The 16,046-nt window shown below is 50.4% G+C and overlaps 1 protein-coding gene across 5 annotated transcripts in view; it reads left to right on the top strand.

Moving 5' to 3' along the window:
- The window catches only part of AGAP1 (ArfGAP with GTPase domain, ankyrin repeat and PH domain 1), a 507,675-nt gene that overhangs the window by 170,804 nt on the left and 320,825 nt on the right, over positions 1–16,046 (top strand). For all 5 annotated transcript variants that reach the window (XM_045560337.1, XM_045560338.1, XM_045560336.1 and 2 more), the window contains exons 2-3: positions 4,259–4,317; positions 12,407–12,494. In XM_045560337.1, the coding sequence (XP_045416293.1) occupies positions 4,259–4,317; positions 12,407–12,494 (147 nt within the window). The remainder of the gene's footprint in view (positions 1–4,258; positions 4,318–12,406; positions 12,495–16,046) is intronic.

The following is a 16,046-nucleotide window of genomic DNA, read 5'->3' as shown; positions in this document are numbered from 1 at the left end:
TATTTTTTATTTTTTTAGAGACCGGCTCTCCATATGTTACCCAGGCTGGTCTAGAACTCCTGGCCTTAAGGGATACTCCCACTGCGGCCTCTTAAAGTGCTGGGATTACAGGTGTGAGCCTCCACATCCAGCCAGAACTGTGATTTTCCATGGCTGTGATGTGATTCCTTGATCAGGACTTCTTGAGTGTGTGTTATTAAATGATTAAATAATTCAGTCTTCCTGTGGCCCGTTGTTACCTGTGGCCCCAGCCCCACAGTGAGTTCAGGTAGCCTGTGTCCATGTGTCTCCAAGCAGGTTGCATTCCCTACCTGGAGACGTGTGGCCAGAGCACCCAGGAACCAGGGCATCAGACGCCTTGCTCTTTAATCACACCCCCAAAGGCAGTAGGGAGGCTGCCCCCATGCATGGTCCGGCCCTGTCCTAGGCCCCCGGCCACGTTATCTTGAAACATCCCAGCATCCCTAGGAGAGAAATACTTCAGTTTTGTGGGTGAGGAAATTGAGTGTTAGAGAGATCAGGAAAGTTGCCCGAGGTCACTGTCAAACCCGTGGCTCCCGGCTCCCAGGTCCCTCGCACAGGTCCCCTCTGTCTGCTCTTGGCCTTCCTGGGCCGTGGGCCTGTGGACACTGGGCGGAGAAGCCCGGCGCACGTGTGTGGTCCGTGTAACAGTCCCCATAACTACAGCACTGTTTATGACAGCCTGCGCTCCTTTTCACACTTCCTGAGAAATTCCTGCTCTCCAGATTGCACTTCTGTGACATCCACTTAGCGAATTTTGAAACACCGAAGACATAGAGTAATAGGGTGTGGGCAAAGGCATTCTATGGTGGTTCATTAGAAGTGCATATTCCGAGGTTCTCATCTCTGGAGTCCTGGCTGACGCTCACCTGTTGCCAGCTCTGCCTGGTGTCCCAGGTGAGTGTGAGGCCTGCACACTTGGAGGAGCACAGCGGGCAATGAGGGAGGGAGGGATTTGGAATTGGCACTGCTGGGGGGACCTCTCCCAAGTGGCCCACCCTGTCCAGCTCCACTCCCGGGCTGTGGTGGTGGTGGCTGGGCTGGCCCACGTGCGCTCTCAGGAGATGATCGTTAGTGTCACCAGGGTCTGTCATTAGACACAGTGAAACACTTCTGAACGTGGGGGCGTTGTCTGTGACATTTTATTGTGGCTGGTCCTGTCCTGGAACACACACACGCATGTACATACTCAGGCTTGTGTACTCACACTGGTACACACACATTCACACGCATGCCCAGAGTGTTCCCTGAAGCACGTGTGTACTTCAAGTGTTGCTGCCCCCTGGAGCTCAAAATGCAATAGGGCACTGGCCCGGCTGGGTCCCTGGCGGTCTCTCCCCTCGTGGTGTGATGCGCTGGCCTGCGGAGGGGCTGTGCATTGTGTCCAGCCTACGGAAAGGGTAGGGTGGAGGAATATTCTGGTATGTAAGTCTGTTACTGAATTTTTTGTTGTGTTTCACTTACTCTGTGTGAGGCAGCATTCCATTCTAACTGGGTGATGACGGAGGAGTGAAACTTTTTAAAATATATGGTCTTTAATGGAAGACGAAACACTTTTCTTGCCAATTAAGTCAAGCATTTATTTTATTAATCTAGTTGCCCTAAACACAAATATATTCCATTCAATTGAGGATGTATTTGAAAGTAAAAAGATGTCACACGTTCTTCCAATGTTTCTGTAATCATGCATCTTTGTTTAACGGAGGCCTGTTTCATTTACAATGGATAGTTAATATTTGTTGTTATAAACTTAATATTTCGGTGATATATGTTTAAAAATCAGCAGTGCATTAATGAATTGAGCTCATTTTAATTCACACTTTACTTTCTGTGTTTTACTATTAAGGTTCATTTTTAAAACTACATCATTTAATTTCTTACATGGCAAATGGTATATAATTTAAAAGGTACCAAAAGGTAACAGTGACAGGAAAGTCGTCTCATCACCCTGTCCTCAGCCATCTACTTCCCTAACCCTAAATCAGTGACTTAAGTTTTTAATCTTACCAGAAATGTTCTCAGCCTCAACAAGCGTGTGTGTATTTTACACATACGCCTTCCCCCCACCATACCCTTAAAAAATGTGTGTGTTAGGATCCTGTTTGTCTGCGTCACACCTCACTGTCATCACTTGGTGTTAGCTTGGGGATCTCCGAGGGATGGTTCCACTTCACACGATGAGACCTCAGTCGGTTTTATTGACTGTTTAGTGTTCTGTTATATAGATATATACAACTTTACTTCACCAGGGTTAGAGTTTGTTAAAAGTGCCACAGCAGGGTGACCTCCTGAGAAGCTGGATGTTGTCGAGACATGGATTTGGGAGGGTCACTGTGATTGACCTTTCCGTCTCCCTGGGACCAGCAGGCTTACCCTGCAGACCCAAGGGCCACATTCCCATTTTCTCTAGAGAGCAATTGGTGACAGAAGACCAGTTGTTTGTGACTTGATTGGTAAGCTTACCACTAACATTAGAAAACGATGTTAGTTACCATTTACTGAGCATCTACTGAGTGTCTGGCCTGTGCCTGACAGTGGTCTGAGCTTCATCTCATCTGTTCATGGGGATGTTTTTAGGTGGGTTTGTCTGGCCAAAGGGTGGAGGTTCAGGTGCACAACTTACCTTGTACCCCCCCGTATTCAGCCCCGAGGAGGAGTGGGGAGGAATAATGACCGGAAGTCTTTGAGGGCAGTGCAGGGAGACCCCGTCTCTTGGCTCTGCTCAGAGCCCTTGATCTTGCTCCCAAGCCCCTGTAGATGGGCCTCTGCAGCTGGGCAGGAGTTCGTTTCGTGCCCCAGATGTGCAGTGCTCTGCTGTGGAACACCACTCCCTAGCAGCTTGCAACTGACCTTTCACGATTACTCCAGACGTCTTACCGCCTTGTGTCACTCCCAGCTTCTTAAGGCCAGCTGGTCTGGCCTACCCAGGCGTCCCTTCTGGTAGCAGGAGCTTCCTCTGCTGGGGCATCTCACCTCCTCAGCATCTGGAGACCTCGTCTTGGACATTGCGGGGTCCCTGGCATCTGGTGGGCCGTGGTTGCCCATCCTGTTTTGTGTCCCCGTGGACTGTGGTCCCCTAGCCTGCCTGGCCTCCTGAATGTGTTTGTTGTCCTCCTGCATCATGTGCGTGATGGAGCCACGTGGCCAGGCTGTTGGCTTTTGTTCCCACGTCCCACGCCCGATTTGAGTACCATGCACCTGTTTGAAGGTGACGGTTTTTCTTGACTCTTAGATGTTGTGTGAATCTCTGTACTTCTTGGACATAACGGAAACAAGTGTCAGCATTTGAGGGAAACGCGTTAGAAAGGGAATGCCATTTGGAAAAGGTATTTGCCCTCTGTGGGCGGATTCACTGCCCCCCTCTGCCCAGCCCACACTCTCCGTGCTGACGGGGCTGCTGTGTGGTCGTCAGGACGTCTAATGGGTGTCATTGTGGGGTCTCATTTTTGATAAGAAATGGCACATGGGGGGTGTGGAAAATCAGGGGGTGAGTAAAGCCATGGTTGTTTGGGGCATCTGAACCGGTGGGTGCCCTGGGGACGGCTGGTCAGCGGAGGTGGGGGCAGGTGCCCGCCCAGGGCCAGGCTGTGTACACAGCCCCACGGTGCCTGGGACCCTCATCTTTCCCACATACCCTGCTCTGTCTTGGCTGGATCTTCAGTGTTTAATATCTTTGTGAGGATTAAATTCCAGTGCCAAGTCTGTCTTCTAAACCTTAGTTGCTTGTCTCGTGACCAGTTAGATTTTCAGAATCCAATCATCATTTCTTATACATTTTTCGTGGGATTTCAGAAAAATGGCTATTTTGGCGGTGGGGGGGGAGGGGAGACCAACTGAAAGTTGACCAACTGGCTCTAACAGGGTCACTTCCAGGAGAGCCAGGCGCCTCCTTCAAGACCCCATGCTTGTGAGCGGGTGCAGTCAGGAGGGTCTGAACATACACGCTGGGCAGTAGGACGGCCTGTGGCCTGAGCCGGGAAACGGGCAGTTAGGCCTTTCACAGTCGCTGGACGGAGTGTGTCACAGACCAGACTTGGAGTCGGAGCGCCAGGCTGGCCTCTGGTGAGCTGCGTGAACTTGGGCAAATGGTGGCATCTCAGGTGGGAGTGACACAGGGAGGCTGGTCTGCACCGTCTTCAGTGGCCTTTCTGTTGGAAACATGGTGCGGTGGGGGCATTTTGACATGGCCTTTTGGTGAGCTGTGACATCTGACTGCTTTTGCCCTCCTCTTTTACAGACGCCTTTGTGAACAGCCAGGAATGGACGTTGAGTCGCTCTGTCCCGGAGCTCAAAGTGGTGAGTGCCTCCTTCTGGCCTTGGCGGTTGTTGTCCTCCACCTGCGGGGAGGGAGGGGCTCTGCAAGGGGCAGATGTGACCACGTGAGAGCACCCAACCCCCCATACCTGGGCACTGGTCATCCCCTGGGGCCCAGAGGTGATGTGTGACTCTGGGTTTGTCCCTGGGAAGGTTCAGATGTAGCTGACAGTTTGGGGCTAGAGCCCTGAGTGTACCTGTGACAACCACAGCAGCCACCCAGCTAGGGTGGCGTCTGTCCATGTGCCGGGCAAGAGCCATGGTCATCCTCTTGTGTCCTCCCTGTGTGTGTGTGTCTGTCTCTCTCACTTACACACAGACACACACACACACACACACTCACTCACACAGCCACAGGTTTATTTGCTCTGTGCAGGATGTCATGGAAGGTTTCTGTAATGAGCCATTGAGCTTTGAAAAAGTGACTATTTACCTGTTACGAAGTATTATTGGCATAAAATTAAAACAGGAGTTTTGTCTTTTATTATAAAATTTACCTTTTCAATTAAATTATTTAAACCTTAAAGTGGGTGTAAGTAAAAAGTGGTTTAGCACAGCCGCCCCTTTGAGCCCCTCCCGACTGCACTACCCCACCTTAGGATGGAAGGAAGGGAAAAATGTAACTTAAATAATCGTGTTCTTTGTCATGAAATATGTGGCATTTGTGTGTGTGCATGTGTATGCCTATATATGTGCATGTCTCTGTACATGTGTATGTGTGTCTTTGTGTGTATTTTTATGTGTGTATGTATATAAGACTATATATCTGTGTATATGTGCATGTATATGCATATGTGCACATATTTATGCATGCCTATGTGTGTATGTCTATATGTGTATGTATGTCTCTGCATATGTCTATATGTATGTATGTATACATGTCTCTGTGCCTCTTTGTGTATATATGTGTGTATATGCCTGTGTGTATGTATGTCTGTGTCTCTATATGTGTATGCCTCTGTATGTATGTGCATATATGTCTATATGTGTGTCTCCATGTGTAAGGTTGTGTATGTATATGTGTGTATATACACAAGTCTCTGTATATGTCTATATGTATGTGTATGTCTCTGTGTGTATATGTCTCTATATGCATATGTGTATGTGTGATTGTGTATATACACATGTATATTCCTCTGTGTGTGCATGTCTATATGTGTGTATGCATGTCTGTATGTCTATGTATGTGTGTATGTGTCTCTATTTGTATGTATGTATGTGTGTGCATGTCTGCATATGGCCATATGTGTATCATTTGTATATGTGTATGTTTATATGTATGTGTGTATATGCCTATATGTGTGTATGTGTATGTATGCATATGTCTCTATGTGTGTGTATATGTCTCTATATGTGTGTATCCATATGGCTGTATGTGTGTGCATGTCTATATGTGCGTATGTCTATGTGTATGCGTGTCTGTATTCATGTATGTGCATGTCTATATGTGCATGCATGTGTCTCTGTGTGCATGTCTATGTGTGTGCATATATCTGTATGTGTTTGTATATATCACTGTGTGGTGTGCATGTCTGTGTGTGCATGTGTCCATATGTGTATATGCGTATGTCTGTGCATATGTTAGTGTGTGTGGTGTGTGTGTCTGTGTGTCCATATGTGTATATGCATGTCTGTGTGTGTATATGTCAGTATGTGTGTGGTGTGTCTCTGTGTGCATGTGTCCATATGTGTGTATGCATGTCAGCATGTGTCTGTACATATGTCAATATGTATGTGTGCATATGTCTGTGCGTGTCAATATGTGTGCATATGTCTGTATCTGCATGCATGTTTGTGGGTGTGCATGTCAATATATATGCATGTGTATGTGTGTGTATATGTGTTCATGTGTGTCTGTATGTCTCTATATGTACTTGTGTGTAGATTTATTTTCTAATTTGCTGAGTGATGGGCCCTGACTGTGAAAGGACGGCAGATGAGCTCTTGTCTTGCAGCAGATATTGATGGAACGTGGCTCCAGTGTCTCTGTCCCCTGCATTTATGTTCACGGCTCCAGTCTGTCTTCCCAGCAACCCAGCCGGGCCCCCAGGCCTGTGGACTTCTCCTTCCCTTGGCCCCAGCCTCGTGGGTGCTTAGAGAATGGAACAGGGGCCTGGGGACGACCCTCAGGTTTCTCATGTCGGAGATGGAGATAGAACTTTCAGGTTTTTGAAGAGAGCTTATAGGACTTTTCTCACCAGGACTTTTCTCACCAGACTTAGGAGGTACAGGATGATGAGTGGGAGGTGTCCTGAGACGGGAGGGCGCTGGTCCCCACACTGTCTCTCCGCCAGCCTCTGACAGGCCCCATCCCCCCTGCGATCAATGGGCCCTCCTCCTTCCTGCTCCCCCTGCTCCTCCCTCTATGTTGCCACCCTTTCTCTGCGGTGCCTCCCGGAGGGCTCCTTTCCTCGTGGGAGACAAAGTGCCCGTCAGTGCCCCTGCCCCAGCCAGGGTTCCGCAAGACTGGCCTTGAGACAGCACCTCTTTCTGTCTTTCGTGTGCGCCGTAACCACTGTGCCGGTGCAGTATTAATCCCACGGGAAACATTCAGGAAACACTTGTCCAGTGGATGATATGAGGTTGGCAGTGCTGTTACCAGGAGGTTTTCACAAGATTTGCCAGTTTCAGATACGCTCTGCTGAGACAATTCGAGTGCCACTCAGGTTCTGCATCCAGCGTGGAGCAGCAGGAATAGTGTTTCACGGATGGTGACGATGTTTATGAAACACTGACTTTGTTCAGGGCATGTTCTGAGTGTTTTACAAAATTATCTCATTTAACCCTGACAGCCACCCCACAGGTGGGGTTTGGTGGGGACCGTTATTATCCCCATTTCACAGATGAGAAAACAGGCTTGGAGACATTCAGAACTTGCCCAGAGAGCCGCAGCCTGTAAGTGGCGGAGCTGGGGTTGGACCTGGGGTTGGTGCTTCCACCCAGCACTGCCGCGAGACCTTTCTCAGCAGTGGAAACCTGTATGCACCTCCCAGTGTGGCAGCTGCTGGCCCCGTGTGGCTGTGGAGGGGTTGAAATGTGGCCAGTGTGACTGAGGAGCTGAATCTTAGTTTTTATTTAAGTTTAGTTTTTTTAAGTTCAGACAGCCCTGGGGGCCAGTGGCCACCCATTGACAGGGTGTTGCAGACTGACTGTCCATGTGGAACCATCTGATCTAGACCAGGTTGTGGCCATTCAAGGTGTCAAGTGTTCTGAGAGGGCCCATGTGATCGTACCAGCCCATAACTGAGGGTGCTTACTAGCTTCTCTGCAAGTATTTCAAAAGCACCTAATTTTCCAGAGTATCTGCCCAGAGGTGCAAGAGCAATTTTGTGAAAAGGCAGCGTGGGCTCTCGTCCTGCAAACCTGACCGTCTCAGGCTTGCTTGAATTTGTGAAGGGGTTAACTCCACTCACGGACAGGTCAGCGTTAATGGTTCTGCGGTTCGATAGGAGGAAGAGTCCTATCTCCTGACCTGTGTGTGGAGGTACCCGACCCCGGCAGGACCGCCAGCTCGGCTCTGGGCCGGGCACCGTCCGGACATGGCGCCCGCAGGCGGCTCATCCTCATCGCCACCCTCTGCCCATCCCTCGTGTGCCGGGGAGCGCCGGGCTCTGAAGAAAGTGCTCCTTTGTTCTGCAGGGCAGCCCCCGAGCACCCACAGGGCTGCGATTGTTTCCCCCAGCGCAGCACCCCCGGGACAGGTGGCCCCTTAGGTCAGCGCCTTAGGAGCCCCTGCCCCTGCTTCGCAAGTGCGGCAGTGAAGTGAGGTCATAGCCAGCCTCCAATGGACTCTTTATGTAACATTTTGCAGTAAATCTCCTGGAACCCATCAGAAAAAAAGAAGTTCAATGTTTGCTTTCTTTTCAAGAGTGGTAGTGCCATCCTTGTTTTGTGGAGTTGAGTTGTGGCCCGATCATCCGGGACCAGTTAGTTGCCTTTGGTGCTGCAGGGGGCCCCAGTGATGGGCGCTGCAGCTGGGTCCGGCAGCGCAGGCTCCGTGCGTCCGTCTGCTGGAAAGAGTAAACGTACCTTAGACGTCTTGCCTTGGAGGGGACATCAGGCGCCAATGCCTCACGTCCTGGGTGTGTGTTTCCATTGAACTCCCAAGTGGGATTTTTACCAAAAGCCTCAATTTCCTTTTCAGCAACGCTCAGGTTTAGCAGGTAAGTGGTGGGGTGTGGGGTGTTGGAGAGAGGACTCCACGCTCCCTTCCATCTCGTGACACAAAGGTGCTAGGCTCCGACCCTGGCTGTTCGTAGCCCTGCACGGATGATTTGGGGTCCACGGTGAGCTCTGTCACCCGAGCCCGCGCAGTTCTGCAGTTTTCAGGACACCTCAGTTTCCCCCGACAGAGCCCTGGGCCTGCCCTGGGTCTGTTCTCTCCTCTCTGGTTGACGTCCAGCGATGGTTCTCAGCTTCACGGGAGCCACATCACAGTTTAAGGGACGTTTTGGTCCCATATTTTATCTCTTCCTCACAGTCAGTTGTTAGCTTCCACCAATGTTTCAAATAAAACAATGCTCATGATGTACGAACATGATGTAAGATGGTTGTTCAGACCAAATAAAGCCCCTTCCCGCTCCGTCCCCAAGGCCGATGCTGTCCTGAGGGTGACTCACGTCCTTGCCTGCCGTTCACACAGCAGAAGGGAGGAATGTTGCTCCCAGAGAAAGCACAGGCTGAGCAGTGTTTGATTTCTGAGCATTTTCTTCTTCAGGAGAGAGAAACTCTAATCTTAATTAAAAATTTAATTTTGTGGCATACTGTTGTGGATTTTCTCAGCACGAAGCTGACACATAGCAGGTGCCCTTGAGCAAAAGAATAATTAGTAGGTAGAAGTTCTCAGATTATAGAGGCCCAAGGTAAAAGAAGACATAAGTCAAATCAGGAGGAGAAATGGCTTTATTTAGGATCTGTCCACGTAGTCTGGCTCTGAGCCCTGGTAGTGAAGCATCTCATTCGTCCTCACTGGGCTGGCACTAGTCACTCACTCACTCTGCCATGCTGTTGAGCGTCACCCGGGGCTGGGGGATGCACTGGGGTACAGGGAGCAAGATGAACAGGACACAGTCCCTACCCTTGGGGAACTGTGAGCGCTGGAGAGGGTCAGACCCACGTGCTGGTGCTGATGAAGTAACATGTCAGTCTCAGCGTAACCTGGTGAGCAGAGGACGAGGGTGGCTTTGAGGAGAGGCATCCATCTGAGACTGTGGCATTCGGAAGGGGCCTTGTTCTGTTCAGGCTGCTGTAACAGAATGCCATGAACCGGGTGGCTTACAAACAGCAGAAATGTATTTCTCACAGTTCTGGAGGCTGGGAGGGCCAGATTCAAGGAACTGGCAGATTCGATGTCAGGTGAGGACCTGCCTTCTGGTTAAGACAGCATCTTCTTGCTGTGTCTTCACACAGTGGGAGAGGAGAGAGGTCTTTCTCAGGCCTCTTATGAGAACACTAACCCTCTCCTAGGACCTCATCACCTCCCAGAGCCACCACCTCCTAATACCGTCACCTTGGGGGTTGAGTTTCAACATGTGCGTTTTGGGGAGACACAAATACTCAGACCGTAGCAGAAGGGGGCTCAGAGGAGGTGACCTCTGAGCTGGTTGCCGACCCACGGATAGAAGTAGGATTTCGGGCGGTGATTGAAGTGAAACGGTCCAGGCATCTGCAGAGAGCAGGGCCTCTGGGATGCGATTTGGTAGCTGGTTTATGGACAGCCAGGCCGGGGTGGGCGGCCGAGAGACTGAGCGCTGAGACTGATGTGAGGGGACAGGGCAGGCTGTGGGTGTTGGGAAGGGACTGGTGGAAGGACAGGTGATGCTGGTAAATAACCTAGAACTTTGATTTTCTGCAGTCTCACGCTGAGTTTGTCACCGTCTGTTTGGTCTTCTAGTTACTGGCACCATCGTCCACTCAACTAACCTTTCTTCCTCCTTTCTGTCTACACATTTCCTTCCTTCCACCCACCCATTCCGTGTTCCCAGGCACTTTGTTGGGACCAGGAACTATGATAAGTGTCCAGAGACGTAGACCTTGGCCTCTAGGGACCCGAGTGTGGTGGGAGATGGAACCAAGAATGTCACCCATCCCAGCGCAAGGCCTTGGGGGTGTGTGGGGTGGGGGGGGCAAGGAACCTCCCTGAGAGAAAGTAAACTCTCACCAGGTGAAGTGGGGAGGGGCACCGGCTGAAGGAAGAATGAGGTGTGGCGTGGGGAGTCCACGGACCTGCTGGGCCGGTGTGTCCCAGCAAGATTGTTTGTGAGGATGTGGAGGGAGGCAGCGTGTTTCTAAAACATTTGACCTTTGGCCTCGGGGCAGTCAGAGTCTCCTCGAGGGTCATGAGATGAGGGAGTACCATTTTCTCATTGTCTGTTTCCAAGGACCTCGCTGGTGCTTTCGGGGTGAACAGGGGACTCCTGGGCAGGGAGACGACACACAGGCCCCTCCTGCACCCTGGCAGCTACCAGAGTCTGCAGTGACGTGAGAGCCAGGGTGCTCAGAGGCAAAGGACTCTGGGACTGTGGGCTGGGGGGCTTCTGGGTTTCTGGTTGGAGAGGCTGGGTGGGGGTGTGGCCGTAGCAGGTGCTGGGCAGATTGGGGAGAGGGCCAAGGTGTGCGTGCGCGGAGGTTTGGGTACCGCTGCAGGTGGTGTACGGGTGTGTATGCAAAGCCTGTGTAGTTCTGGCGGGAGCTGGGTAGGAGCACCTGGAGCTGGGGCAGAGGAGAATGAGATTTTGGAATCTGGTTGCTTATTGATAGAAGGTGGATGTGTATGGCCGCCCTTGGGGACGTTAGAATTGAGGAGCACCTGGAGATGTGGGGGAGGAGCCAGGAGGGCACCTGTGCTGGGGAAGGTGGAGGAAGAGCCCATGTGGGCTGGGAGGGAGGTGGAGGGGGCCGCCAGGGCGAGAGTGGAAGAGAGAGAATCTTGTCAGTACCTTCCAGTGCCCGGGCTGGGTCAGGAGCTAGAAGGACCAGTAGTTTTAGAAATGGTAGTTGTGGGTGGTGACTTTGTGGGCAGCTTCTTTGTAGTGACAGGGTCAGGACCGCCGATTGTTTGGTGGAGGCAGGAGGTCGTCATGGGAACAAGAGCAGCAGAACTCTGGTGGGCAAAGGGAGGCGATGTCCACGGGGGTCTCTTCTCATGTTTTGTTTTTCCTAAAGGATTGACTGGATCTTGCTTAAATGCAGATAATGACGTTCTAGTGGGGGAGGAAAAGATGAAAATACGAGAGGGGATTTTTGAGGAGCTGCTCTCCAAAGAAGGCAGAGAGCGGGCATTGAGGTCTCAAGCACAGTCGAAGGGGAGGCTTCCTGCGGGGCTGGCCCACCTGGAGGCCAGGTGTCTCTGCTGTGTTAACAGGGAAGTTTCCTCGGAGGCGGCCCCTGTGGAGTCAGCCTTGCCTGCCAGGTTCTAGAACTCCTGAGGGTTATTTTCTAACCCAGTACAGACCTGCACCTCTGCCGCCTCTCGCACCAGCCCCGCGCTGCCCTCTTCTCTCAGTGGTGCTGCCGTGGACCGTGTGTTCCTGAGAGGCAGGTCGCCGTCCTCATCTGGCTGCCCCTGCCAAGCTCCCCCAGCCCGGTTCTCTCCAGCCCACTGTCCTGCTCCCCTAGCCCTGCCCCTCATCTGTCCCAGCCGCAGCCTCTCACGATGCAGCGTGCCAGGTTCTCGCCACTGCCCTGACGTTTCTCTGTACCGCCATCCTGTGCTGTCTCACCTGGTGCCTTGCTCAGCATGGGGATGGTCCACGGCGAATGTTGGTGGCCAACTCGGCATACACAGTCCGACGTACACCGCACCCTGGTCGTCTGGATGAATGCCAAACCGGGGTTTGCACCAGCAGTCTTGATGCCCTTGTAGCTGCCGAGGCTGGTGAAGACCTGAGATGCTAATTGAGGGTGGTGGACTCCCTCTTACCCCAGAAGTATTTAATGAGCTCATTTTTGGCCTTCCAGCCAACTTGGTTATGTTTATGTTTAGGGTTACTGTACATTTTAACCTCTATTTGCAGAATGCCAACTAGAGTGATCTAATTATCCTTAACGTTTGTCTGCTTCTTTGCTGCAGGGAATTGTGGGTAACCTGGCCAGCGGCAAGTCGGCGCTGGTGCACCGGTACCTGACCGGCACGTACGTGCAGGAGGAGTCTCCTGAAGGTATGCTGTTTGGCAGGCAGTTGCGGGCTCAGGAATGTAGCTTGTAAAATTTTTCCTTAGCATATTCTAATCATTGCTTTGATGTATCACATGTCAAGAAAGTAATAACACATACCAAGCAGTAAAAATCCTTAAGTATATTGTTTCTTCTGTAGTATTTTTAGCAAACCCATTATATTCACTTTGGCATTGGGAGTGAGTAGAACCCTGGAATGCTGTTGAATTGATTTCTTATCTAATATAGATGTTCTGTCCTCTCAAATGTCCTTTTTAATCCACTGTTAGTCCTTTAAATATTGGCTGGACATTTCTCTGATCGGGAAATTGACTTTAGACATAATACGTGTATAATGTTACTGAGTCATAGGTAAGAGCTGTTCTAGATGAGACTCTCAGATTACCACCACCATACGTTTGAGTATGTTTCCCCCTTATATTGTATTATAAACATTTAATAATCATTTTGCATGAGAATAAGATATTTCTTTTGCCATGAGGCATTTACTTCTTCAGTTAAACATATTCATGTTTTGTTTTTTGCTTTAAATAAAATTATGATGATAATGGCAGGAAACCATTGAGTTCCTGTGTCCCCTAATCAAGGTGTAATTCACCAGCAATTTTCTATATTATATTTTCTCTCCATGTAACCTTTTTAAATCCAACTTTGAGACACTGAATTTCTGGTTCCTTCTTTTTCTTACTGGCTGTTCCATTCTTTGCAGACATGGACGCAGGTAACTATACACTTTCTTCGTGGCGGCGCTTGTCTGTTTTGGAGAGAGAGGAGAGGCACGACTTTGTACTGTAGCGTTCCCTTCCCTCCTCGTTCTGTGTCTCATCGATTTTGTTTCATTTTATCTTTTTTTTTAAGTTAAACATTTCACCCTGTTTTGTCCCTTAGATGTCTTTTTAGCAGTAGTCCTGAGTAGCTTCACATGTTTCCTATAACACCTGTTCTGGTATTTAACTCTGTCCCGGATACCGTGGAACCATCCAGAAAAGTATGGAATTCTCTGGCGGGCTTTGCGTGGGGCTCTGTCACTGTTTTGCAGAATTTTGTAATCATGTAAGCTCCTCATGGTGATCACACCAGGGGAAGGCTTCCTTTTTTTGTTATCCATATTGCAGTGATGGTGTGGGAGGATTGGAGGTTACAATTAAGGGCTTGGATTTCCCATGAGAAATATATATATACGGGTGCAAGAAAATTGCATGGTTTGGAGAAGTGAGAAAAGGTGCCATTTCCCCCATTGTCTTTCCAGCTCCTTTCCCGAGATCGTCCCTGGTTTTTGCTGGTTTTGTTGGTTCCTTTGTGTCTGGGTATGAATTTTAGCCACAGCCAGTCTGCACCCAGAGAGTCAGAGCCTTTTCCATGGGTGTTTTACTTACAGCTCAGGGCTAACTATTGCAGAGGTTATGTAGAGGTTACTCAAGTGCAAGTGAAAGGATCTCCTTTTCCTAGTAAGTCTGCCTTCAGGCCCCATGATCTCTCTGGATTTCATTCTGAGGTTGCTGGAAGGTACGTGGCCAGGCCCCACTTAGGTTGCTGTCGCTCTGGCTTCTCTCGCCCTGGGGTTCAGGTGTCTGGTGTGGGCGGTGCTGGTATCACTGGCTCTCTGGAGTAAGAACAAGGACCGCATCTCACTCATGACATCCTTTCCCCTATGCGGCTGTTTTGTCATTGTGGTGGCTTTTTGCAATTTTCCCTTTGTGCACTCACAGTTTGTTCCGTCATATTTGGGCCCAGCTGTGATCTCTCTGTGACACATAATGGGCCCTTATGTTTTGATTAACACAAAAGCATTTCCCTTGAGTGCTCAGACATCAAAAGTAAGAACTGCATCCATTTTACTCTGCTGAAATTACATAGTATCACATACGGTTTTAAAACAGGTTATTTTTAAGGATAGGAGCATAGGTGAGTGCCACGAGGGACCACCCCCTTTTCTTCATCTGCAAAGTGGGACTGTCTCATCCCTTTGTGGGTCTGTGTGCCCCAGGCCTCCTGGGTGGGGGGAGGATCATCCGTGATCTTTCCTCACGCCCTGCCGGAGCTCACGCCAGGCACCTGTCCTCTCACCTTTGGACTCAAGTCGAGGGGATCGTCCTCAGGGGCGCAGGGAGCTCACACCAGGCACCTGTCCTCTCACCTTTGGACTCAAGTCGAGGGGATCGTCCTCGGGCGCAGGGAGCTCACAGCGGCACGGTGCCAGGGCGTGTGCAGTGGTATGCGCAGTGGCGTGCGTCAGGAGCCGCCGGTGCTGAAAGAGTTGTGAGTCCAGGCCCTGCCTGTGGCCGGTGCGCTCACGCTTCCCGGGCCCGGGCCTCCAGCCTGGAACTGAGCAGGTAGCCACTGTCTTTGCCTCTGTTAACAAGACCACTCCTTGTCCTCGTGACCTGTGAGTTTCGTGGCAGCAGCAGGAGGGAGCCATAACTGGCTGTTTTGGAAAGAGAACAAGTGAGAAAAGCCACCATGATCTTGCCCTCCTGAAATTCTTCCTCATGGTCAGGGAGCCCCGAGCTGGAATGTGATTTCACTGCTTGTCGAAAGAGTAGACGTGAATCAACTACCTGTGCTTGGTTAATTGCGAAGCCTTCTGTATGGAGCGTTGTGGATTTGGGATGTAATTTACTGTGTTGTCGTCTGGTGCATGGAGACTATCAGAGAGATGTGAGCCATCCCGGGCTGCACCCCAGCCTCACCTGTGCTGGTCACCCACGAGGACGTGAGGGCACGGCTGATGGGGGCTGTGGTTGGTGCCTGGCTGAGGGATGGGGTTTTGAGTGAGCTGTGCGAGCTTTCCGTTTCCTGGTGGTATTGTTACCTTGTGATTCCTCCTCCGTTTCTCTGACAACTGCTGGAGTGACTGGGGGCAGCTACTTCCAGGGAAAGGCATTTTGCTGCCCTGCCTATCCAAACAGTTTATTGGCTCCCGCCTGCCTTAATTAACATCTGTGCAGAATTGTTCTTCTGACTTAATGGCTGTGCAGGTACCCCCCCTCCACCACCGTCCTGATCCTGACCGCGGCTGCGACTCTGAGATGGCAGGGAGGGCGTGCTTGCCTTCAGAGGAGAATTCTCTCTGGGTGGAAGCACTGCTGGTGCGGAACCATCTCCAGATCTGAGCCTACTTTGTATCAGACACATCAGATGAATTTTAGCTCCATCCCAGAGGGCAACATCTGTTGTCTTTTAATTGTGTGATATGTTTTGGCTGATATTTTATCCTTGTAGGGAAGAGAGCCAACTCACAAGATTTAGATAGTTTTAAAGATGCAGTTCAAATGATGGAAGGGTTTAAATATTACGTGTTTTTCAATTAGTGAATTAACAACGCAAAAGTGGGTAACTCAGTGGGGAGCCTGCGATTCCATGAAAAGGCAGGTAACCTCTTAACTGTGCATGCTGTGTACGTACATACGTATGTGTGTGCTGTGTGTGTACGTGTGTGTGTGTGTGTGTGTGTGTGTGTGTGTGTGTGTGTGTGAGAGAGAGAGAGAGAGAGAGGCCTAGGGGGTGCTGGAACAAAGTACCACAAAACTGGGTGG

Source organism: Lemur catta, chromosome 8 (genome assembly GCF_020740605.2).
Source record: "Lemur catta isolate mLemCat1 chromosome 8, mLemCat1.pri, whole genome shotgun sequence".
Lineage (NCBI taxonomy): Eukaryota > Metazoa > Chordata > Mammalia > Primates > Lemuridae > Lemur > Lemur catta.
Note: the sequence above shows the minus strand (reverse complement) of the source record. Positions and strands in the feature narration are given on the sequence as shown.